General features: G+C 39.0%; 1 protein-coding gene across 1 annotated transcript in view; it reads right to left on the bottom strand.

Annotated features, from left to right (window-relative positions):
* Nucleotides 1–545: 545 nt before the first annotated feature.
* bcl2a (BCL2 apoptosis regulator a) overlaps nt 546–25,757 on the bottom strand; it is a 48,009-nt gene continuing 22,797 nt past the window's right edge. Inside the window, exon 2 of the mRNA XM_079862952.1 lies at nt 546–2,061. Coding sequence (XP_079719078.1) covers nt 1,930–2,061 — 132 coding nt within the window. The 3' untranslated portion in view covers nt 546–1,929. The remainder of the gene's footprint in view (nt 2,062–25,757) is intronic.

Below are 25,757 nucleotides of genomic sequence, written 5' to 3'. Positions count from 1 at the left end.
GAATTGAATTTAGAAAGCTTTTAAATTTCATTTCTGAATTTGAATAGAATAAAGTAAGAATTGAATGAATTTTAAATCAAAATTCTTAAGTTTAATCAACTAAGAAAAGTTTGTTGGGACAAACCTTGAATGTTGGCTTGACAGCATTGTTTGAAAGTAATGCCTTATTTGCTGAATTTCTTTGAATTGCAATTTAGTAAAATTCCATTGCAATTCCTGTTATTCTAAGTAAAATTCCAATTCCGTGGGGCATGGCTAACTCAATTCAAATTCAAACTTATGAATTGAAAGGATGCCCATCCAGAATTTTTGCTCAACCTTGTGCTTTATATGTAAATAATGCTCTCCCTGACACAGAGACAAAGAGCACTAAATCTACACCAGTGACTTTAATGGACATCTGAGGGGGAAAAGACATTAGGAAAAGCTGGTGTCTCAGTATCTTCCTGTGAATGAGAAATCAACCCTCCCAGTGGAACACACTCGGGACTTGTGGTATATCACTAGATGAGATTCTCTCTGGGGCGGAAGTTACAGAAGACGGATCGGATTTCTTTGGTTGTTGGGGCATCCAAAAATCTACAGCTCACAAGGTGCCTGTAATCTACCATGCAAGAAAGATAACATTGGAGGGGCGGCGAGGAGGGAAAAGTGATACACCTGAGCCGTGAATTACATAGTCCGTTGTGTTCAGAGTCTTTTCAAAGCCCCGCTGGCCTGCATGCCTATCATGCCAGCCTGAATGAACTTCTGTTCCCAGCTGCCACCTGTCCGTTTCATCTGCAGACGCACATACACACCTGGCTGGGCTGGACACAACTGGCGGGTCGCCCGCGTTCTCCACCAGAACAGAGCCAAGTCCAGCTCTCTCAACACAATCTATTTACAGACGTACACACACACTTACACTACATGTACACAGACTTTACACATACACAATACCCTCGAAAATGGAATTTACCATCAGAATTGCTCTTTTAACGTATTTTGCACCAATCAAACCAAAACAAAAAAATAAAAAGGAAACCCAACAGAAGTATAACTTCCAGTCTTTACATTCAAAAAGGGGTGATTTGGGTCAGACCACTCCGCGAACCATGCTGGGTGAGATTACATCATCATATCCGCTTCGGTTTGGTTGTTGGCATGTTCTTTGTGCTCACCAAACAGTAAGACACGGAGCAAATCAAAGAGGAACTTTTTAATGAGGAATACTCAACATCTGTTGGTTTGACGGGAGATCTCAAGAGGTCCATCCAATGGAGTGAGAGACAGAAATAAACAAAAACATAAAAAAACACCTCGAATCAACAAAGTAGAGGTGGGTGGCCAAGTTCAAAATGCCATCATGCAACAAAGTAGCTGAAAGAGTCTCTTTCTCCACACATGCAAAAAGTGGAGAAGTTATTTACATTCACGCCGGCAAACTTTCTTATTTTCCCCTCTTTTTTTTTGATTCATGCTACAAAATGCCAAAAAACCTGATATCAAAATGTCAAAAAAGCACAATCTTAAGTTGAAAAATCTCTTTGTACTTGTTCCATACATAAGAAACAAACTTTAAAGATAAAACGTCCGTATGAAGTACGTGAGCATGTGTTTGTGTGTGCACGTGTTTTGTGTGTCAATCTCTGTGTGAGCGCAACTGTACATGGCAGTGACGAGCATCATAGTTAAAGTGTGGGAGCGTTCCTGCGAGTCCTCATTCTGTATTCTTTTTCTTTGTGTTTTCTTCACTCCAGAGAGGGTGAAAGAGCGTGAGCGCCGTAGCTCCCGTGGCTGGAGGGGCATCGGATCAGCGGCGGCCTTTGAAGGGCACTGGTGCCGGGCTTAGCGGGGCAGTGTGGCGCTGAGAGATGCTTTGATAAGCTGAAGAGGAGAGACAGGCAGAGAAAGTGAGATGGATAGGCGGAGAGACCCGCAGGGCTGTCACTTCTGAGCGAAAAAGGCAATGGTCACTCCTGCCAAGCCCAGCGCCGCCAATCCAAGCACTTTCGTTAGGTACGACAATGGATGGAACATAGAGTCTCTCTGCTGACCGTACAACTCCACAAAGGCATCCTGAAAGAAAAAGAAAGCAGAACATTAGGAACAGACATAGGGCTGAAATGATTATAAACATGCTAATTTAAAAGTCACAGTCGCCAGCGCTCCACTGCAAAAGGGAAAATGCAAAAAACATGGACAAGAAATGCCAACAGCTAGACTGTAAAGATTGGAAACACTTGACTTTGGAATATTTGACTCTGGTTGGTCGATTGCAGCATTTCGCAGTCTAATATTTTTGTGGAATGACCTCTAAACTGTATTTTCACTGTATTAATAACTATGATAATTAAAAAATCTGAAATAGTTTTGTTTTTTTGTAACAATGTAAACGGTCACTCTTGATCAACCTAATGCATCCTGAATAAAAGTTTTTAAAAAAAAAAGTAAAAAAAAAAAAGTACATCTTATTGACAAATATATGCCAACAGTAAGATATAAAATACTGAAAATAAAATATAGCCTACATGTAAAACCTAGATGTTTTATGCATGTGTATATATTTAAATAAAATTACTGGGTAATCATTGGATTATCAGTTAGCAAATTAATCATTAGTTCCAGCCCTAATTCTAGCAAAAGACAATGTGGCAACAAATCTAAAGCACACAACATAATGTCACACATTCAGTGTCTGATAGAAGGTCTGTAATGTGTAACGTGTCTAATTGCCATGTATAGGGAAATGATGTGTTTTCGCAGGGGGGTTTGAAACGAGCGCAACCCTCCTCTTTAACAGACACTCCACATCTGTGTAGCCAAATTCCTCCGGGACACCGTCCAGCCCGGAGAGAGAAACCCGTTGAAAGATAGAGAGAAAGAGGGGGCAGGCACAAAGAAGACAGCTCAAATCCATAACATTGAGCCCGGCTCCCTGTGAGCCCACTCACAGACGAAGAGAAGGAGGAAATAGGGAAATAAAGGAAGAAGAGCGTATAAGACAGGGTCTCTGTGCCAGGGCTTCCACTGTCTCATCACTCCTACGCACAACTGCGTTTCCTTCTCCAGCCAGACTCGCTGCAGACTAACTAAAGCGTCTTTCACGCATTTGGAGAGCTGAAATCCTACACTCAAACATAAATACTTATCTGCATTTGGCACAAGGAAATGACAGAGTTCATCCCCCTCCTGTTTATAAGGAAATAATTAGGTTCTTTCCCCCAGAGCAGGCGGTGTAAATGAATAGTGTACAGACAAAATGAGGGACAGCCCCTTTTCGAATAAACTTCCAGGAGAATTCAAAGCCGTAGGTCATGAATGCGACAAAACATTGCTGATGCAATCGAATGATACCATTGATTTCTCTCGATCTTCAGGCTGTTGGCAAAGCTGTGTGAGCTATTGGCCCCCTGCGTAAACAAGAAGGTGTTTGTGAACGTGTGAATGTGTGTTTGCATTTACGTGTACAGGTGTGAGTGTGTCTCAGTAGGTGTTTTTGGGTTTAATCAAAGACCCCCAGCAGCATCCACCCATGCACTCCTGTTTGAAACCCTCTGTGTGTGTTTGTGAGGAATGTGAGCAAGAAAATGTGTGCTAAAATTACGTCTGGGAACAGAGTTTACCAGACAGTCCACAGTTCATAACAAAAATAACTAAAACAATGATCGTGTTTACTGCACTACTGTTCACTGAATCTAATAAATCCTACTGAAACATACTGTGTGGTCGCTTATGAACCAGTTTGTTATAGTGAATCAAACGCATAGCTTGACCGATGTAGTCTGATTCCCAAAAAGTTGTCTCTCAAAAGATGGTCATGTTAGTGAATTACCTATAGCTTGTCCTGTGTAGTCTGTTTCCCGATTGAATGACTCTAAGCCAGTTCTTTTTAGTTAATCAAGTTTTGTTACATATCTGGTCCATTGAAGTCTGAAATTATTTGGCAACAGACTGCTGAGTGCAATCAATACAATAAGAATTGCATGCCTATTTCCAAATATTTCTTCTCCAAAAATCATTAATGGAACTGTTAAGAATCCGGAATCGCTAAGAGGAATCGGATCCAGAATCGTAAAAATTCCTTTTGATTTCCATCCTCAGCTGAAACATGAGTGTGTATATCTTTTCTCATTCTTGATCTCCAGATCCCCTTGCAGCGCGCAGTTCCCTACTCAATAAGTAAAGCTGTGGTTTTATTGTGGCTGACAGCGGTGCATGATCATCCTGCAGGCGCTGCTTGGGTCCGGGCTGGCCCAGCGAGGGGGCCGCCCTATGCCCAACTGTTTGAATTACATTATTCTGTGTTTCATGGGCAAGAGAACTGCAGTTGAAAACAGAGTGAGAAAGCAGTGCAACACAGCCTATTGTGAATTACCAGCACATGCTGAGACACAGAGCATTTGAATCCAGAAACATCAGATAAAACTAACCGTGACTTGACAGGTATACAGGGATAGAGAAAGACATGGTGAGCAGCTTTCTCTCAGGCATTTAAAATTAAAATATGCTGATGCAACACAAAGCACTAACTGTGTAAAAGTCCATTGATTTGAGTTATGAAACAAAACATCTTAATTTGTCCCATTTCATTTTCCCCCAATTGTTTTTAAATTACCAGTGATGTTCTGTTTCTAAATGAATCCGTGTTTTTAAAAGAATCGGTTGAAATAATAATTCAATGACTCTCTCTCAAAATTGGTTGTAAATGTTTTAATGACTGGCATAAGATGTAGGCTAACCAACAGAAAGAGTCACTGAAAAATTCCCCAAACTAATGCAGACTGACAGCATGTCTGCAACCCATAAACAGTCAATCAAATTCGAGGACCAGAATTAAAGGGATGATTCAGAGTAAAATCAACCATAGGGTCCTTTGCACCATGACCTTGAGCCAAACACCTTTTCCCTTGGTCGAACATTATTAAAGTTAGAGCTTATTTAGAGATATCAGCCGAATGGCTTAGTGTAGGCGCTAATGGATCCAAGGTATATCTCGTAAATTACCCCACTAATAATGCCCAGAATGGTACCAAACTTCTACAGTAGTACAAATAGGTTCTGTACTAATAAAATGAGGCATTGGAAAGTTTGTAAGTACATCAGGAGTTTATTTAAATAACACTTGCCTGATGGCTCATGCTACCGCTAACCCGGACGTCGAGGTCACTTCAGTGATTTGGATGTAGTGTAACGACGCCCAGTTCCAGGAATGCACTAATATTTTGTTGGTAGTACAAGTTAACACTAAGTTGTCAACACTTTGGAAAAAATAATAATTCATCGTTACACTACATCCATATATATATATATATATATATATATATATATGTACATGTCATGTTTTAGTTTAAATTTCCAATAACACTAGTACTCCACTTAACTTAGTGTATGAGGCTGATGATCATGGAGTAAGGGAGAGACAGAGAGATATTAGGGAAAATGAAGAGAAGGAAAAGGGAAGTGAGGGTACCGTTCAAGAGAAAGCCTTTAATTATTTTGCACGGCCCCAGCCTAAGGATTTAGACCAATAAATGTAATTTAGGGAAAAAATAGGGTTGTCCGTGTTTCTAAATTTTATTTGGTTGCATAGGATGGCCTGGATGGATGTAGGATTTCCTGGCCTGAAATTGTGTCCCAGTCCGGCCCTGTGTATATATATATTCAGAAAAGATTGTAAAGTATAATATGACAAAAAAGATTACTATTTTAAATAAATGCTGTACTTTTGATCTTTCTATTTATGAAATAATCCTCAAAAAAATTAAACTCGGTTACCACTAAAATATTAAGAAGAAATGTTAACAATAAAAAAATGTTACTTGAGCACCAAATCAACGTATTAAAATTATTTCTAATGATTTATAAGAATTCTAATGATTCATATAAAATATATAAAAATAGAAACAAGTTATAATATTTGTAAAAATGTAATAATATTTCACAATGTTACTGTTTTCATGTATTTTTGCAGACTTGAGCATAGGAGACTTTTCATAAATATTAAATAATATTACCAACCCCAAACTTTTGAACAGTAGTGTGTGTGTGTGTGTGTGTGTGTGTGTGTGTGTGTGTATGTGTGTGTATGTGTGCCCTTGTTTATATTACATTGTGGGGACCAAATGTCCCCATAAGAATAGTAAAACCTGAGATCACCTACATTGTGGGGACCAGCCAGCGGTCCCCACTTTTCAAAAAGCTTATAAATCACACAGGATGAGTTGTTTTGAGAAAGTAAAAATGCAGAATGTTTCCTGTGATGGGTAGGTTTAGGGGCAGGGTTAGTGTAAGGGGATAGAATGTACAGTTTGTACGGTATAAAAACCATTACGTCTATGGAGAGTCCCCACAAAGATAGTGAACCAGACATATGTGTGTGTGTGTGTGTGTGTGTGTGTGTGTGTGTGTGTGTGTGTGTGTGTGTGTGTGTGTGTGTAACCAAACAATACAATGTAAAGAGACATGAGGAGGGGAAAAAGGTGGAATCAAACTTGGGTTTAGACCAAGCAATCAAACCTGATGCCATCTGTGTCTACAAGGGAGGTACAGAACTGCAGGTGTGCACATCCTCTAACAACAAGCAATCTGAGCAAATCACAAATCACATTCCAAAAATTATCAATCTGCTATGATCTATTGGCTGGTGGAGAAGTGACTTTTTTTTTTTTCTTGCTTCACTGATGTCACGGTTTATTCCCCTTTTGTAGCGAGTATATTTATATTTTCATAAGTATATTTAACCATGACACAAAACCAGGCTCAACATTTGTTTGCACCACTAACAATGGCTGCCAGCCTTATTATCAGGAGGAAAACTCCTCACTATCTCTTAAGACATTTCCGCTGCTCTCGCTCTCTCTCTCTCTCTCTCTCTCTCTCTCTCTCTCTCTCTCTCTCTCTCTGTATTTATCTATCCATCTTATACGCCTCTCTCGCTTTTTTTCTGTTTCTGGCTGTCTGTCTGTGCAGGCTATAAGAGCACCTGGCACAGAGCAACGATGAGAGGAAAGGAGGGAGGGAGGGAGGAATGGAGGTGACAGATATGACTAAAAGAGGGCTGTAACAATAGCACAAAATGAGCTCACAATACATCCTAATAGGAGCCACAGGAATTAGTGCCAGTGGAGATGTCAAACCCGGGCAGCCTGCTCAGGATGAGATGTCATCTTGGGGCATGTCTGACTGCTGCCGATGTGATGAGGGCATAAACGAAAGCCCTGGCTGCCCCATCAGCGGCGGAGGTGACAGGACCAGGCTGGGAGGTGTTGACGGCCACGTGTACACATCCCTGTTTGCTCTCGTTTTTTCTCCCGCATTGGTAAACATCCTCATTAGGGGAGCTTCCGCCCTGTGTTTGAACAGACTCTTTCTGTTTGCCTAAGGCCTTTGTTAATGGCCTCCAAAAAGCAGCCCCTTATATACACAGGTACTGGCAGGCGCGAGCAGATGCAAGGTGATTATCGCTGTTGTATTCTAACTCGGTAATCATACGATCAAAGTGCAGCAAATGCACAAACGATATCCAACGGCTCACAGCTACAAACGGCTGTGAAATTAAGTTTTTTCTCTGAGTCTGCCTCTTCCTCCATCTCTATTTCTGTCCTTCCTGTGGAGTGTCGGTCAGAAGCAACAGTGTCTTGGCACTCTGTTTAAACCAAAGCACCTTTGTGGCCCCTAATGCCCACGGAAAGGCACTAAGCATTGGGTGCCAACGGTCTAACAGAACCCTGCAGGACTTCCTGTGGTGGAGGAGGTTTGGAGTAGTGCGTCGCAATTGTAGGATGGAAATGAAAGTCGGTTAATGAGATAAAATTCAAATATGAAAAACATGGACCAAGAGGCCTGGCAGGAATCGACAGTGCGAGCGCTTCACTCGGATTTGCCACTAAAAAGATGTGTGCAAACTGTAAAGATGTGTATGACTACGAACTGTAAAATGTATTTAGGAGCATGTGTGCGTACAAAAAAAGTCAACGCGGGTCATCATTTTTTCATGAAATTTAAGGTAATAAAAAGTCTTACATATCTTAAAATGGTATAACAAACATTAGAATTATCATTTTAAGATGTCTTAAATTTAGGGATGGGAAAACATTAAATAGCCATTATTAAACTTCGAAAGTCTATGATTAAAATTAAATAAATATGAGTGCTGCATGTTTCAAAGGAGCAACGCAGCATGTGCATTTTAGCAGTCCACTCATATTCCTTTATTAAGGAAAAACACATTATTTGATACATTTTCATTGCGCCAGCGCAAGTTTTAATGTGTTACTTGGGGAGAAAAAGTAGGTGTCAATAAGACTTCCTAGCTGAATGCATGAATGGAGGTTTGCAGACGGGCAGCATTTACAGCCTTGTAAGGCAATCACCAGTTGCTCAGGACTAAGTTCCGCGTCAACTGCGCCAGTTTCATCACATCCTCAGATGAGTGCATGAGGAGCATGAGTCCAAGAGATGAGCTAATGCAGAAACAGCTGACCCTCTTCACCTTAAAGCAGGAAGAGATAGTTACATTACTTCTCCTTTTAAGAAAGCATGCGTGCATAGAGTTATTCCGCCAAGTGTCTTATCGCTAAGGAACTTTGTCATGACTTCTGTGATCACAATAAACATCCGATCTCATGAATTTTCAAATGGAGCTTCTTCATTCAGCAAAGCACCGATGCTTCCTTCCTCATTCCTACTTCATTCAGTGACACAAGTGTCTGCGGCTGTCGTACTGGTAATGCCATAAACCACAGTACAAATGAGATCATTAGAGGGATCCCTCCAGCAACTTTCCATGATGGACAGCAGAATGACAACTGCAATTAAACATATCCGCTTTTTATTCAAGACATAATTCATAAAGAGTATGTCTATTATTATGTACTGTATATAGTTCAGTTTAAAACCAAATTATATAGTTAAGTAATACAACTTTGTGGACTAAACTGTAAATATTTTAGTAGCAGATATTAAATTTTAGCAGGGGTCAAATAGGGTCAAATTGGAGTTTTGTGGCTTTTAGGTTTGACAAAAATATTTTTTTTACTATACACAACCATTTGAAAGTTTGGTGTTGGTAGGATTCATTGCCACTTTTGAAAGACATAACTTATGCTCACCATAACCTGCATTTCTTCTTGTTATGGCAAAGCTGATTTTTCAGCAGCGAGGAATATTTTTGCCTTTTTCGCACACACATACACGCGCACACACACAGGAAACACAACAGGGATTAGTTTAATTTAAATGCATATTAAACACACACAGCGGAACTGACCCGTGAATGTGAATCAGCCATGTTTGTCAGACTTTTCAATCAGAACACCACCGACTTAATAAATCATCAGACTAGAAAAACAAATCCTGCATAACTAGAGGGAAGAACCTGCCGTCTGCCACAGATTGTGAACAGACCCACACATTTTTATATTCATTATAAATGAGACCGTGGTTATGATCAACAGCAACGCCCAAAGAGCATCTCATCCCTCACGAACACAGCGTGGCTGTTTCGTGTTCAATAGTATAACAGGATCAAGAAGTCATAAGCGGCTGAAATTGCAGAGCTTAGCAGTAAGAGAAGGAAACATTTTTACCACAAAACCTAGTTGAGACACAGATAAGATGCTGATGGGACTCTCTGCCAGCTCAGTTCCTTATTAGACATGGCGGTCAGTTCTGAAATGGCATCTAACCCTGACCAAAGCCCAAATGCCAGTGTGGCCATCCTCCAGTGCTCAGCAAATGAAAACCATCAGGTCTGAGAAATGGTGCTAATGTGGAACCGAAGAGGAAGATTGCACCTTGACCTTGTAATCTGATGCATCCGAAAAAAGGTAAAGCTCTCCATTAAACTGACATTGCACTGAAAGAGACAAGGCTATGTCTCCAGGCTCTGGGCCTCCTATATTTAACAGCATTATTCATGCCCCCCTCTTTCATGCATCTTTCTCCCTCTCTCTCTCGTTTACACATTCTCTCTCTACCAGACATTTGCTATCAAATTATTTTATATACAGTGCCTGGAGCAGGTTTCATCATTCACTTTTTAAATCTTATCTGGTTAAATCTATTGCCACCAAAAAGAGAATATTGATTTTTGGTAGAACAATGGCATAGTAAACAGCCAGACAAAGTAGGGTATAAAAATCCCTGAAACTGATATATAATAATAAATACACCTGATAAATGTAAGTATTGTAAATATAAAATGTAGACAACTATGGTTATTTTAAAGAAAATGTGTTGCAATAACTGTACAACGTAATGTGCTCAGGATTAGTTCACCCAAAACTGAAAATTATGTCATTATTTACACACCCTCATGTCAAACCCGTTTAACTTAACTTTAATTCTTCTGTGGAACACAAATGGAGATTTTTTTTAAGACTTGAACTGGTACCTCCTTTTAGAATTAACAAAGACAGACTGAGCTCAGACTCAAACTGAGAATGAATCAAATTTTTCAAATGATTCAAATGAGTCATTGAAAAGATTAGACTCAAAAAATTATTTGATCAATTGGATATCACTCTTCCTCTCATGAATGTGCCAATGAAATTGTGTGTGTGTGTGTGTGTGTGTGTGAATAATGGTCTAAATTCTGGTCTGTACCTAAAACAGCTATAATAGACTTGGTTTAGAAGCTTTTATTGTAAATGAAAAGAGTGTACAAATGTTAAAAATCCACATTTGTCTTCCACAGAAGTCACCGACTGAACTATCTCTTTACTCAAACACATGCACATCTGTTATTCGCTTCACAGATATTCTGGTTAGTTGCTGTTCATAAATACATTTGCCAGCAGCAGTAAAAGTGCTGCCTTTATTGATTTACAGATCTACTTTTTGCATTCGTTGGGGGGAAAAAATGGGTTGCTAGTTCCTCCCAGCATAGATGCTTTCCAAATGTTGATGAAAACCTGTTCCGTTGCGACAAAACACAAGTGAATACGCTCTATCCGTTTCAGACTGCTTATCCAGGACAAAACATTTCCTCTTTTTTCCCAGTACTCTTCAGGGCCAGCGGGGAGTTTATGAAGAGTGAGGTACGCTGGGATTCAGATCACAGGCCCCATGGCTTCCACATCAAAGTGAAGCCTCTGGTCTACACAAACGTAAGCTAGTGGTTCTGCGTTCCCTAATTCACTGTCTGATTCTGTCTGTGTGATGTGGCACCCTGAGGACTCGACCGCTGAATAGGACCACAGGGGCCCCTGCAGTCACTGCTAGTCCAATCCAGCTGTGTCGAGTGGTGATACTCACCTACTCTCTGTTCGCCTAATGACTGAATATTACTTTCTAAAAACAGCCCTATCGTAACTAATTAGATAGAATCCATGTCTCTTTTTAGCTCAGGTTGGATGGAAAATTGGGGGGCCCTGTTCTGTTTTAGTGGTACAGTATTGTATAATGTAATATTATAAATTAGGCAAGGCAAAGCAAGTTTATTTATATAGCACATTTCATACACTATGGCAATTCAAAGTGCTATACAGAAAGGAATTAAAATTATCACAAAATAAAAGCAAGGAAAATTAAAAGAGTTATAAAAGAAATGAAAAGAGATATATGATACAGTTATAAAATGAATTAAAAGAGTAAAAAGATGATACATAGATACATTTTCCCATGGTGATTACACTGTGTCTGTGGTGTTCTTTTGGCGTGCCTAAAAAATCTATTGGACGTCTCCAATAGACCAATAAATCGGACAGGAGGAGCTCTAGGACTGACTCACAGGGTAACCACGGGTTCACTGCCCCATCTGTCCGCACCCCAAAAACCCATTTGTTCGGAAGCTCTAGGAATGAAATCAATCCAGTCCGCACCACACAGAACCTCGAGTTTAATCACGTCAAACTCACTACTCCAACACAGACCCAGGCCATCAGCATGGTTTCATCTCTCTTACCAAATTCTCAGTGCCATTTGAGTTCAGTTTAGAATAAAAAGGAGGAGGCAAAATAAAATACAGTACAGTACAAACAGTTGGACGTACAGTGGCACAGTACTCATTCAGTAAATGCACAGCTAAACAGACATGTTTTGAGTCTGGATTTGAATGTGACTACTGTAGGAGCACATCTGATTTGGAGGCATTGTAGCTAAAAGCGGACTCACCATGCTTAGGGTGAACCCTCGGTATTTCTAGCTGATGTGATCCTAATGATCTGAGTGATCTGTTAGGTTTATATTTAGTGAGCATACAGTATCTGTAATGTATTGAGGTCCTAAGCCATTGAGTGATTTATATACCAGTAATAATACTTTAAAAATCAATCCTAAATGTAACTGGGAGCCATTGTAAAGACCAGAAGACTGGTGTGATGTATTCATATTTTCTGGTTCTGCTCAGAATCCTGGCGGCAGCGTTCTGTATGAGCTGCAACTGTCTTATGGTCTTTTTGGGAAGGCCAGTGAGGAGTCCATTACAATAATCCACCCTGCTGGTGATGAAAGCATGCATCCATGTTAGTTTCCAAATGCAATGACTTCAGTTTTGTCTTTGTTTAACTGAAGAAAGTTTTGGCACATCCAACTGTTGACTTCATCAATGCATTGGCACAGAGAGTCAAGGGGGCTGTAGTCGTTAGGCGATAGGACTAAGTAGATCTGTGTGTCATCTGCATAGCTGTGGTAAGCAATTTGGTTCTTTTTCATTATTTGGCTCAGTGGGAGCATATACAGGTTGACCAGGAATGGCGGAAGAATTGAGCCTTGAGGGACTCCACATGTCATGAATGTCCATTCAGACTTATGGTCACCTATACTCACATAATAACCTCTCCCTCCTAAGTATGACCTGAACCAATTTAGGACTATCCAGAAAGCCCGACCCAGTTTTCCAGCCTGTCAAGAAGTATGTTATGATCGACAGTGTCAAATGCAGCACTGAGATCGAGCAGTACCAGAATTGATCGCCTTTCTGATATTAATGATTTTCTCAGATTAGAAGGAAGCAAACTCACTGCATTTGCTGTCTGAGAGCATTTCACTGGGAATCTGGCTTGGGCGGTTTGTTAGACTCTCTACAGTAGCAAAAAGAGTGTGTGTGTTATTTATGTTTCTGTTTATAATATTTGAGAAGAAAGTCTGTCTAGCTTTGCCTAGGTCCACACTGAAAGCATGAAGGCTGTCTTATAGATGTTATAATGGACTACAAGTTTTGTCTTCCGCCACATGCGCTCACCTTTTCTGCATTTTCTTTTCATATTTTGCACTGCTGTTGAGTTTCTCTCCAAGGTGCTTTTTGTCTGCAACTCTTCCTCCTGACTTTCACAGAAGGAATATCATCAATTACACTCTGTACTTTTGAGTTAAAGGACTCAAGGAGAGAATCAACAGAGTCTGCAGATATGCTTGGTGTTAAAGATATGGCCTTCATAAATAGCACACTAGTGTTCTCATTTAAGCATCTCTTCTTGACAGACACAGATCTAGCTTCAATAGTAGGAGAGATCAATTTATCAAAGAAAATACAGAAATGATCAGACATTATCATCCACATTATCACTAAAGAAATGTCTAAGAAAGTCCCTGAAAACTACAGATAAGGGTATGAACAAAATCTTATATTACAGTATGAGCAATTTTATAGTCATGGTAATATAACCTAGTTATTTTGCCGAAATGGAACAAAAATGGTTAATATTTTAAAATATTCAACTTTATAACATTTAATTATCCTCTTTTTATTTGGAACTTAACCAAAAGATAAGATAGCGCCTCCTCTAAATGATCATTGGATGAGCCACATTCAAAGCTCTTTAAAATATGTTTTTACTGCATGTGTTTTTGTCCATGTAAAAATGACATAAGACTGAAGCGGTCCACTGATAGCCCCACAAGTATACAGTATCTATTGTACTATAAACGGTAAGGCAAAATTACTACAGATGAAATTAAACTATGAACTTGAAAGATTAAGGATTTCTAAATTACAATGATATATATGATCTGACGCATTATATCAACTTGATTCTAGGAGTGACGTTCAATTCGGTCCAGTTGCTGTATATCATTTCTTATCTCTTCAGATAAAAGTGTAATGTAGCATCTAGCAAACGCAAGTCATCTGTGATCCCTCAGAATGGTTTGTTTCACTTGCCTTATTTAGCTGTGTGGTGTTTTCTGGCATTCTCCTATCATAAACAGCCACTCTTGTGTGAACGGAGTGATCTTCGTTTTCCCAGGCTGTTTTCATATCTAAAGCCTGCTAATTCATCCACTCTCATGCTTCATGAGGAAAAAAAGAAAAGAAAATTATCTTATGAGAGGATAGAAGTCAGACATGATGTTGCATAAGGGTAATTGTAATTGTGCCACATCAAGAAAATTTGGCAACAGTAAAGATCAGCGACAGATGTCACATTGCAAAAAATCTTTATTTTAATTTTGGTGCTATGTTGTAAGTAAGCGGTCAGTTTTACAGAAGTATTCAATGAGAACATGTTTTTCTCATGGGTCAAAATACTAAAGACCGCTCATCATGCGCTGACACAATGATCATGTTTCTGAAATTACTCAACATATGCAAAAAAAACTGACTCTTTTACATGCTTTACATACAATCTGACAAACGCAGCATTTCATTAACATATTACATATTAGAGCTATGAACTTGTCAAAATTGAGTAGTAGTGCTCATGTGAGCCATGATAGTTTGAATCTTGCTTGCAACCTTAAAGGGATAGTTCACCCAAAAATGAAAATTCTGTAATTAATTACTCACCTTCATGTCGCTCAAAACCCGTAAGACCTTCGTTCATCTGAAGCGACCAATATACTTTGTTGTGTGCAAAAAAAAAAAAAAAAAAAAAAAAAAATTCATTTCTTTTCAACATTTCTTCTCATTAATGGCAGAATTTTCATTTTTGGGTGAACTAACCCTTTAGACCAAGGCACTTACACACCTGACATTGAATACTATAAATATTGTTTCCTCTATTGCAGTGGTTCCCAAACTTTTAACAGGCATGTACCCCCTGAGACATTATAGATCTTCCGGAGTACCCCCAACACCACCAATTGTTAACAACAAGTTTTTTTTATTTTTTATTAATATTTATTTTTATCAATTATGTCGAGAATAGTGAATAGAATCATAAACATATACAAATCTCATCAAAAGTCAACATATGATATAGGGCTGTGAGGTGGAAGTTTTTTTACCACCGCGGTAGTAATGGACCCTAATACCGGCGGTGTCGGTGGTCGGGGGACGTTGTTTTGAAATAAATTTAAAAAAAAAAAAAGAAAAAAAGAAACAACACACTAAAGCCTGTAAAGCATTGAAATAAATATCAGTAAATACTGGTAACTTAGGCTACATAATATAATAAAGTTGAATCTATTTTAAAAAATTAAAAAATAAATGAATAAAAACTTTCGTTCAATTTTCCACACAAAGACGCGTGATGATACAGCCTAGCGCTCTGCTTGAGAGGGATGTGGGACACGAGCAGGAAAGAGACCATCGATCTATTTTCTGATATCTTCATGTTTTCTACTTGTAAAAGGTATGAAAAACGAACTTTATCTTCCACAAGGGCAAGGCATTTAGGCTATGTTTGCGCGCTGCCAGAGAAAGCCAAACAAAAATCACCCGCGCGTGTGAAACGCACTTTACAAATGAACTTGACGCGCCTTACCAATTATCATATGTCTAATAACAAGCACAAACTGTGTTAAAAAGAATTTGACGTACAAGTACAAATGTAGGCTATCTGTCCTACAGCGTTTTTCTACTTTAACACAGTAAAGAATACGAAAATAATTGACCTAAAAGCGAACAGAGGAAGAAACGTTTATAATCCCCTTTGGAAATGGGTGAGACGTGACAGAAGATATGGGAAAAGAAACAAGAGATTCCATGCAGGGATGAGTCACGATTTTTGAATATTCGATTAGTTGATTTAATTATAGAATATCTAATGTTCTAATGTCTGTTGTGCGATCATTCTCTAAAATTAAATCTCCATGTTCTGGTGCTGATGCGGTGGTGACGAGTTCATGTAACCGGAGGGTGACGCTGCCAATAACGCACATAACAGCTGTCACAAAGAGCCGGAAAAAGTAATGATTATGAATGTGTCAAATATAGCAAGGAGACATTTGAATAGTTTATTAATAAAGGGTTTGTTTTTTTGTGTCAGTGTCGGGCTGCAAAGATGAAGTTGACGATGCTGACTCGTTATCTTCACAGTGAACGCGCCTATAGAGAGAAATGCACACTTCATACGGATATGCTAGTCGGTTTATTTTCGTTTTGAATTGGTTTGTTTAAAAGTAGACAATTCAAGCTTTCTATAAGGAATAACTAATGGAATATTTTTAAATTCGCTAATAATCGGGTGACCAGATCGCAAACCAGAATTCAAAGCCGACAAAGCTTAAGTTTATGGGCTCACGGACAACTCTATCATTCGTCATGAATTCAAACTTTTCCATGGCTGCGATATAACATTTAATTGCTAACCTATTATTTCTTTTGTAAACAAAGCTTTGTGTGTCATAATATTAATGTAAAACAGCATTCATATTTTTGGCAAACCACCGCTGGTACTACTCAGCCACCGCGGTGGTGCGGTTGTCAAGATTACCGGCACAGCCCTATTTCGCGTACCCCCTGAAATCAGTCCACGTATCCCTGGGGGTACGCGTACCCCAGTTTGACAACCGTGGCTCTATTGTAAGTCACTAAATGCATAAATCTAAATGTACATGTAACACTTCCTCATTCTGCCTTCAATTTCTCCTCCACTATTCCTTCTATCCCTACAAATAAAAGTGCCAAAAAGGCTTTTGAAGCGATTTTCAAGCAAAACTCATCAATGAAAAGAAAATCCAAAGAATTGAGTTAGCTCAGCTCAGACATTGTGAGGGATGCCCACACTCTTATTTTCTATTGCCAAACACCTTACTCGCGCAGAAAGAAAATGTTCAGCAACAAAGAAGTCATTGTGTTTCCATGTTCAGTTGAAAAACATGCGGGGTAGTGGGCGTTGGGGGATGTGGAAACAGACCACCGATTAGGATGGGCACCAAACGTTGCCAACATGTGACAGGTGTGCGCCCCTTTCCTCGCCCACTCCATAGCTTCCTCCTCCTTACACCCACCCAAACTCAACAGTGGGTCATTTCCTTCTTTAACGTACAATGTTGGCAGTTGGCAATCATAACACATGATTCCATAGGAGGTAGAGGTCAGCTGCTTCCCACTGTAAAACATATTACATTTCTTCTCCCATCCATATCGGTATAATGTCTTACTCTACACACACAAAGAAATATTACACAGCAGGGCTATTCACAGACTCCAGTGGACTAGAACTTTGATCAAATGTCATCTATGACGGTACGGAAAAAACATCATGTGATGTAAGGGTAAAGTCTTGAGAAAGCCGGGTATGATGCACCAAATACATAAACACTGGAAAGCAAACATGTTTAGCTTATAATTAAAACTTTTACTCTCACCACTGAAAAAACTCGATGACACCCGGCAGTTATGGAGGGGGATTTCCAAGTGTTTTGTAAACACAAAGAAGCAGGTACTAAATCAAATTATGGTGCTGGGTAGGTCGTGATAGAGATATGGCATTTTAATGTACAAACAAATCAACAGGAAAACCAATAGTTTCCAACAGGGAAATGATATGACTACTGGAGGATCATGCATGAAAGAGCACAAAGAAAGGAGGAGAATCACATCTGTGATGTTTTGTTTCAAATGAGAAAGGGAGAATAGGTGATAAAGAACAACAGAGGTGTGTTTATAGAGACATTCAGTCTGGGTTATTGTGCTGACCCAAGGCTGAAAATTCCCTGATGAATTCTTTTTCGCGCTTAGAAGTAATCAGAATCCTAAGAAAATTAATTAAATCCCATCCATTTGGTAAATCCGTTTGGATTAACGATCTGATCGAGCCATTACTAGTTAATGTAGTGGGAGTCAGAGCTTGTTATGCATCAGCTAGGGTTGCATCCATGTGCCAGTGGAAATCAGTACAAATACATGGTAAACCTAAAGCATGCCCATAATTTAGCCAAGTAGAAGATGTTTGTCCTGGATTAACAGCCGTGGTTGGTCCTGGAACAATATTTCTATTAAACAAGCCCTATGCTTAACCCTAACCCAGACATCTAAAATTTGACTGGTTGACAGGAATGTTGTTCCTGGACCAACAACGATGTTGATCCGAGAACATGTAAATCACTCTAAATATAAACCTGGAAGAAGAGCTGCACAAATAAATAATCATAATAAAATCAAAACTGCGATATGAATTGTTAAATTAAAGCCTGCATGTGCTGTGTGTTGAGAGTGGAGCATTAAAAACTGTTGTGAGCTAAACAAACTTAAAGGCCTTCCTTCAGTTTACTGACAAAATAAAAGCCTAGTGTTTAATGTGTATATGTGATGAAAGTGAAGAAATAAAGACATGCAGCAATATGAGAAGTTAAATGCAGTTCAAATGTCAATGGCACAAAAACAATCAAAATAAATAATTATTAATTAAATAAATATTTATTTAAATTAATTAATAGCATTATGATTTTCTCTGACCAAATTGTTTGTCATATTGCAGGTCAAAATGCAGCTAGAAAAAAAATTAATAATTTAATAAAAATAAATAAACTAATTTGTTCTTTTTGCTTAAACATCTAAACAGCAGCAATATGCGATATTGCATATTGCAATTTGAACTGCAATATGATAAACAATGTGGCCACACAAAATCATATTGATATGAATTAATTAAAAATATTTATTTATAACAATATGAGGTTTTTTGTTTTTTTTTTGGCCAAATTGTGCAGCCCTACCCAGAAAGCATTAAATACTGTTAAGCAAAAAAAAAAAAAAAAGTGAACAATAAAAAGACTTTTAAAAAAGTATAACGCCTGGTAATTACATTCAACTGGACAGAAACAATAACGGTAACTCAAAATGACTTCTTAACCCTTCACTCATAAATAATTTATAAGAAATCGTAGGGGAAATCTCAAATGGTAAAATACTTTCCCCCATATTTTTTTTTATTTTTTTTGCCAGCCATGTGAAAAGCTTAACTGTAACTATCAAAGCATGGCACCATACAAGCGGGACTGGAGTTTACATAAGCGTATATGCCGGTGGTTTGAAGTGTGCAAGTCAGTAGAGGTTTATTTGTGTGTGTTTGGGTGTGGGGGTTTAAGTGGAGACTCTGAGTCATTCGATGGACGGGCTGTTCATTTGCATGAGGTGAAATCCCTGAGCAGGCAGTGATATGCTGATAGATGCAGCCGAACGGGGAGAACATTCAGACTACTCCTCACCAGCAGCAGCCAGCAAGCGAGCAGACGGGCTGATGGTGCTCATCTGGGCGAGGTGTTAAACGCTGACAGCCGAAGCGCAGTTGTGAACCGTCTGCTCATCCTAATGAAGCAAGCCAATGTTCGCCCTCATCTGTCGGGTGCAGCTGATGGAGGTGAAAAATTGTCAGATGCATGAATCATATTTCTTCTCTAGCTACCCGATCTTTCAAATTTTACTTCACAAACAAATCAATGAAGAATCCCCTAACAACTCATCTTCTCCTCGCTTTGTCTTGCCGCCTGTCTCTCTCAAACAGTCTCTCGCTGTATAGAGTTTATGCAGGGCAATATCCATGAGCCTCTCTTCATCAGCCCTTTTCTCACACTACCTCTTATGTCAGTCGCATGCAGCTGGGCTTTGAAAAGGAGGAGTATTTGGTGTCATATTTCGGTGCAATGGGAACACAGAAGGGAGGGTTGCCTGGTTAGATGGAGAAAGGGATAGATAGACACAATAGCGCAGAGTCTTGTTTGAAGTCTGAACCACAGATTCTGTGTCTTGGCTTTACACCACATTGGAGTTACCGGCACCCCTCAGGTTCCAAACTTAAGAAATTGGCAACTCAATCCCTCCCCCAAGGCAGAAAGAGTTGGAAAGAAAGGGCAAAAGTAAATGAACGGGATAGAAATATTTTCAGTATGCTGTCAGAAAGCAGACACACAATGGCTGGTCAAATAGCTGAGGCTCAACGTCACTGTAAAGTCAGAAGGGGAATTTTGGAGTTTCGTGAGCCTACGCCCCGCTGGTTTCATTCCCAGCAGCAGTGGAGTCTAACTTGGGTTCCTTAAACCTCAGGGAGAGAAACTAAGAAAGGGTTCAGAATGTATGCATTCATTGAACAATTATAGAATATCTGTTAAAATATCTGCACAAACAATCAAAAAAAAAAAAAAAAAAAAAAATTCACAAGCCATCAATGCCTAGTCCAACTTACTGGTTACTTCTCTATAAGCATATTTGGTAGTTAGTTGTATGAATGGGTGAGGGATCAGCAGTGCTGACTTCCTAACACAGCCATAATGGACCCATTGAAATTGAATACCCATTCAGTCTTTTGTACTGAGGCCTTTATAGCATGATTGAACGATTCAATTATTCAATATCCTGCTTTGTGCAATTTATTGATTCTTCTTTTTTCCAGTTTCCATTATCCTGTTACCCTTACCAACAGGATTCATTAACTGGCAGTCTAGAGAGCAGTTCCACTGCAGCAACAACATCTAATAGGAAGCTTTAAGAGGGGACTCATGAGGCGTATTCACAAAGTAATATACACAACTACAAATGAAGGACTTTCAATTTCTATCTGCATTCTAAGAGTCTAGTTCGCTTGCTCTCTGAATGCTAAAATAGCTTAGTTAAAATGAATTGAAGCTGTTTGAAATTTCCTGCTGTTTTGGACCATGAAATGAGATATGATGGCCCATTCATGTAACAAAAACTGATGTTTTATCAGTGCCGATTATGCATAATTTAATAGCTCCATGGCTGTTGTAAATACATCCTCCCTTACTGATAAAACCAGGGCATTAAATATTTATCTAGCCAGGGATTAAGATGGTGTTACATACAATACATCAAATGTGTCTAAGTTGACCACCTCAGGGCCAAGCTTCCTGTAAACAGAGTATTCACTTCCTGAATTTAGGATGCTTCAGAACATGAGAAGTTTCAAAATGCCACTCTGAGCTGGACATATTTTTCACGGACATCTCAAAACTCCCTTGGTTAGCTCTGTGGAGTACTGCCTGGATGGTTGGAGCTAGTTAGGAATTTTTTATGTATTACAGAGGATGAGAGTATACAGACAGGCACACGAGGAAGAGAACAACAAGCAATCTCACAAAGTCATCGGTTCCAGAAAGAGCTAGGTACTAAACACAGAGACCTGGCCGGATCAACCTGCTCAAGGCAAAGGGCCAATTGCATCAGCGTGCCATTAGCAAATGTCAGCTTAATAGTCTAGGCACGTAATGATCAGGTGGATACCCTGAGTGTGGAGATAAGGGCTGGCGTATGCTCCATAAATTTATGGTCAAAACATTTGCTTATATGCATCACACATCACGATTGATGAAAGAGATGTTGCCTCATAACTGATGTGGCCTTACACTGTTAGAAAAATCTGTAGAAATTACAGTATTACTGGCAGCTACTTGCCAGTAACTTACTGTAGATTTAAATTGATGTTATTTACTGGCAACAATTTGTTCAAAATTAAATGAACATTAAACATTAACAAGTCTTTATCTTTACAGAATAAAACTAAAATAACATCCTCATGCAAAGCATTCTGGGAACCAAAATCTGAAGGAAAAAAACAGAAAAAGGTTGATGAAGATTTCTGGTTCCCAGAATGCTTTGCATTAGATTGTTATTTTATAATTGTATTCTTTAAAGACAATGACTTGTTAATGTTTAATGTTCATTTAACTTTGAACAAACTGTTGCCAGTAAATAACATCAATTTAAATCTACAGTAAGTTACTGGCAAACAGCTGCAAAACTACAGCAATTTTTTTACAGTGTAGCATTTCCTCTTAATATTTTAATGTACAGTCTAAACATGTAAAATATTCAAAGACAAGAAGGGATTGCCCAATAAAAGTCTTTTCAGACTATTGATTTAGTTGTGTAAAATGTAAAAGTCAAATTTCTTCTTTGTCATTTCACACATTGCTAATGTATATTGTATAAATACTTGTAAATACTGTAATATTGTAGTGCCTTGTCTTTATAGGATATGATGACATTAATTAATAATTTGATTAATTAAATTAATTTAGACAATCTTCCTAAATTAAAAAAATAAAAATCATTTATTTAATTAGAAACACCTAAATTGACTGATTTTATAAATCTTGAATATTGACTTAAGCTTTTCCATCATCATTAATAGCTATGTGACTCTAATATGTTTGCTTTTGGAATAATTTAGAAGCTAGTAATAAGGTTTGCTAACAGAAGAAGCAGATTTATTAAGTTGTTTGTCCTCACTGCCAAGGAAATATGTATTTGGTTGTCCATCATTCGCAGATTATGGTACAATGTATTCAGGGTCCAAACTGATGACTCAGTGTAATGGTGATCATGACAGCATTTTGTGGACTACCCAGAAATGGGAGGTGGACAAAGGGTTCAGAGTGTGTATTACTGGAAAAACAAGCTGACCGTAAACACACACACACACTGATCACTTCACAGTGGCCTGTTGCCCATGATTGACCTCTCTCTCTCTCTCTCGTACACACCAAACGGACAAGAACACACACTGAAAAACAGCAGCAGCTGGTGTACATGACACACAATCCTGGAACAGACCTGCAGAGCTGGTGCTGTTTTTCAGGAAAATAATGTAATATGTGTATATTTCATGTTGTTTTCCCAGTCTACTGTTGTGCAATCCATGCTCAAGTTCAATCGTTCTCAAAGTTGATATCACACTGTGCTTTTGGTAGTCTAAATCATCTATGTACAAAGGGAAACAGCACTCCTCCCAGATCCATTTTGTATCTCAACTTACGTGACACCAACAGTCGCCTGGTGATTGATGTATGCTGCTCCGCTGATTTTTGTTTGTCTTATCCTCTGCTTATGTTTCTCGTTACACATCTTACATTTCAACCGGGTACATAATGTAACAAATGGCCTCAGTTGAATTCTGACATGCCATCAAAAAGGAATCCAACAGCAACAGAGTATTTACAGCATTGGCGAACTATGGCTCAATTCCTGGGTTTGTGGAAAACAGCGGGACACCTCAAGAATGCCATTCGCAGTGTATGTGTTTTTGGAGAGGAGTGTGTGGTGGGAGAGAATTTGATGCTCTAGACGACTGTGGGAAGAGAGAGGGGGCGAACTTGGCTTAGGTGCTACAGGGACGGAGAATAGGATTGGCCCCCTTACAGATCTTGTACATTGAGGCATCAAAGAGCTTACGGCGCTGCTTCCCACGATAGACACCACGCACCCTGTCAAACACATCCCTCCCCCCAACAGGATCACAGATAAGTCACCATGCCTGCGCTCATTCTTTCTTGTTTAATGAAATTCCAAACTATTCCTACGCTTCTGTTAGGAAAAAGGTCTTTGTGCATGGAGCTTCTGAAGTCTTGTCTTGCAGTGATGGGAGAAAATGAGACAGTCTAACTAAATCGATTTACAAAGCTTTTTGATCAACTCACCAGCAAGGTCATAAACTGTCTGATAACTAAAAGTGTCATGTAATGGCTAATTAGAGTGAAGCCACTGATGTCATATTTCAGGTCAAGTAAATTGTGCCAAATAGTGGCAAAGTAGACCAAATCCAAACGAACTGAGGTTTGAAAAAGAACAGCAAAATTCTTGCATATTTCTAAAGGGAGTGAGCAATTGCACCATGGTTGCAAAGTGTTGCTGTGGGTTGAGCAAATTGCCAAGTATCACAAGCCCTAAGGATAATATGGTGAAGAGAAGCAAGAGAACAACTGTTTTACAAAGCGCTATTGGTCTTCATTCAAAAATGTACTCTGAAGGAAATCTTCAGGCTTTGTTTAGGTGGATTCGATTAGGTGCTTGTCACCTGAAAGAACACAAGAGGCCTGGTTGGCGTCCCTTTTCTGGGCCTCTTTGTTGAGATGTTCTTGCAGCTGTGGAAACAGCAAATGGAGCTTGCCCTGTGGCCATGCTGGGATTGGGTGGGGATCTGACCTCTGAATCATCTGCACTGCAGTCTAAAACTGATTTTCAACATTGTAAGCTATTAACTGTATATCCATATTTGGTCTAAAATATTCAACCATCTTTACTGAAAAAACAATTTCCATTTGAAAAACGTTCAAATCAAAGTGTCTTCAACACAAGTCAAACAGTCTAATTGCTTCATGGTTAATATCCAATACACTGATCTCATGCGCCATTCCTTTTGGTTCCACATTAAAGATGTCATGGGCAGAATAAGGCACAGGCCCCCACATAGACACAGATCAAAACATTTCCATCTGAGCCATGTCTTCAGAAAGAGCTCATTAGATTCCAGCCACTTGCTGTGTGGGTCAGCACCATGTGCACCAGTTATCACTGGCTTTAGTTAGCCGTTTTCCACCATTCATGTGATCTGGAGTGCAATTTATCATCTTTTCCAGTCTATTCCACTGAATCAGTATAATGATTCTTCGTGCAATGGCAAGCATCTAAGAGCTGTTTAGTCTCAGTGGGGTAAGTTCACTAGAAAAGACCTGAAACTTATAAATATGTAGATACATAGTTTTCCCCTGCCCTATTTAGAGTTTGCCTTTTCATGTTAACCTGCGTTAAGCACTATTTCATCTCCATAAACACTACAAATGAGTTGGTGCAGGTTTCTGTTGTGTTTTTCGGCATTTCTGAAAGACTGAGGTGTTGGAAAGTTTATATCACACAGTGGTAATTGCAGTATTGTCAGGATGTTTTTAGGTGGTTCCCCATGTCTAAGTCCCCAGACTAACTGTAACTCAAAAACACCCAACAAAAAGCATGGAAAAACAAGCCAATGGAAAAATAAATGAACGTTGTTATTCATGCACAAATGATTACAGATGTCACTTTTTACAAAAAAAAAAACTATGTAACAACAATATAATATGAAAGCAGAGGTGGATCTGTGCATGGAGACTCTGCAATACTGCTGTTACCTGACGCTTCCTGTCTGTTCTCTTAGACCTAAGAGTTTTTGACCTGTTGGCCCAGACGGAATCTGCAGACATTTTCTTCATTGATTTTGAGGAGAATATCTGTGGAACATATTTTGAACATGTTAAATCGGAGCTGAGAGCAGATTTTTATTAGTAACTGAAAGCACAAGGAAATTATGCTTTTATTATGCTAAATTACTCGGAAAATGAGTAGAACTTCTTAATTATGGGCGTTCCAATTTGAGAGAATCTGCAGAGCTTTCTGTGGAATTCTAAAGGTGCAGATTCCGTGTGGGTTTATACTCATAATTCTGTGGAAGAAAAAGAGAATGTATCAAATTACAATGAAAAGACTGGAGACTTTTGAACACAAATATTGTGACAAAACATTCTTACATCTGATAAGAAAGCTGTGAAGACTGAAGAAAGAATGTGATATTTGTGCTATGATTAAAGTTTATCATGAACTAGTCTGGCTGCATTATTTATGTAAACTCAATGCATACTACTGTAAAGAAAGCTGGGAGGCGTCAGCATCCATGTGCCTGTGGACCTGCATTGCAACACAATTATTGCAACACTGTAGAGCTTAGTAATACGGTCCAGCACATAATTCTAAGCAGAGGGAAACAAGGTCACATGTGGGCATGCAGAAGCACCCATTCTCCGCTCAGCGGTTTAGTCCCAAAGACAAATGCCGTACATTTCCAAGCACACACACTGCACACCTGAAAGATGACAACCAAACTCAAGAAGAGCCTAAGCTT

Source organism: Squalius cephalus, assembly GCF_949319135.1.
Source record: "Squalius cephalus genome assembly, chromosome: 25".
Taxonomy (NCBI): domain Eukaryota; kingdom Metazoa; phylum Chordata; class Actinopteri; order Cypriniformes; family Leuciscidae; genus Squalius; species Squalius cephalus.
The sequence above is the reverse complement of the archived record's forward strand: the minus strand, read 5'-3'. Positions and strand labels throughout refer to the sequence as shown.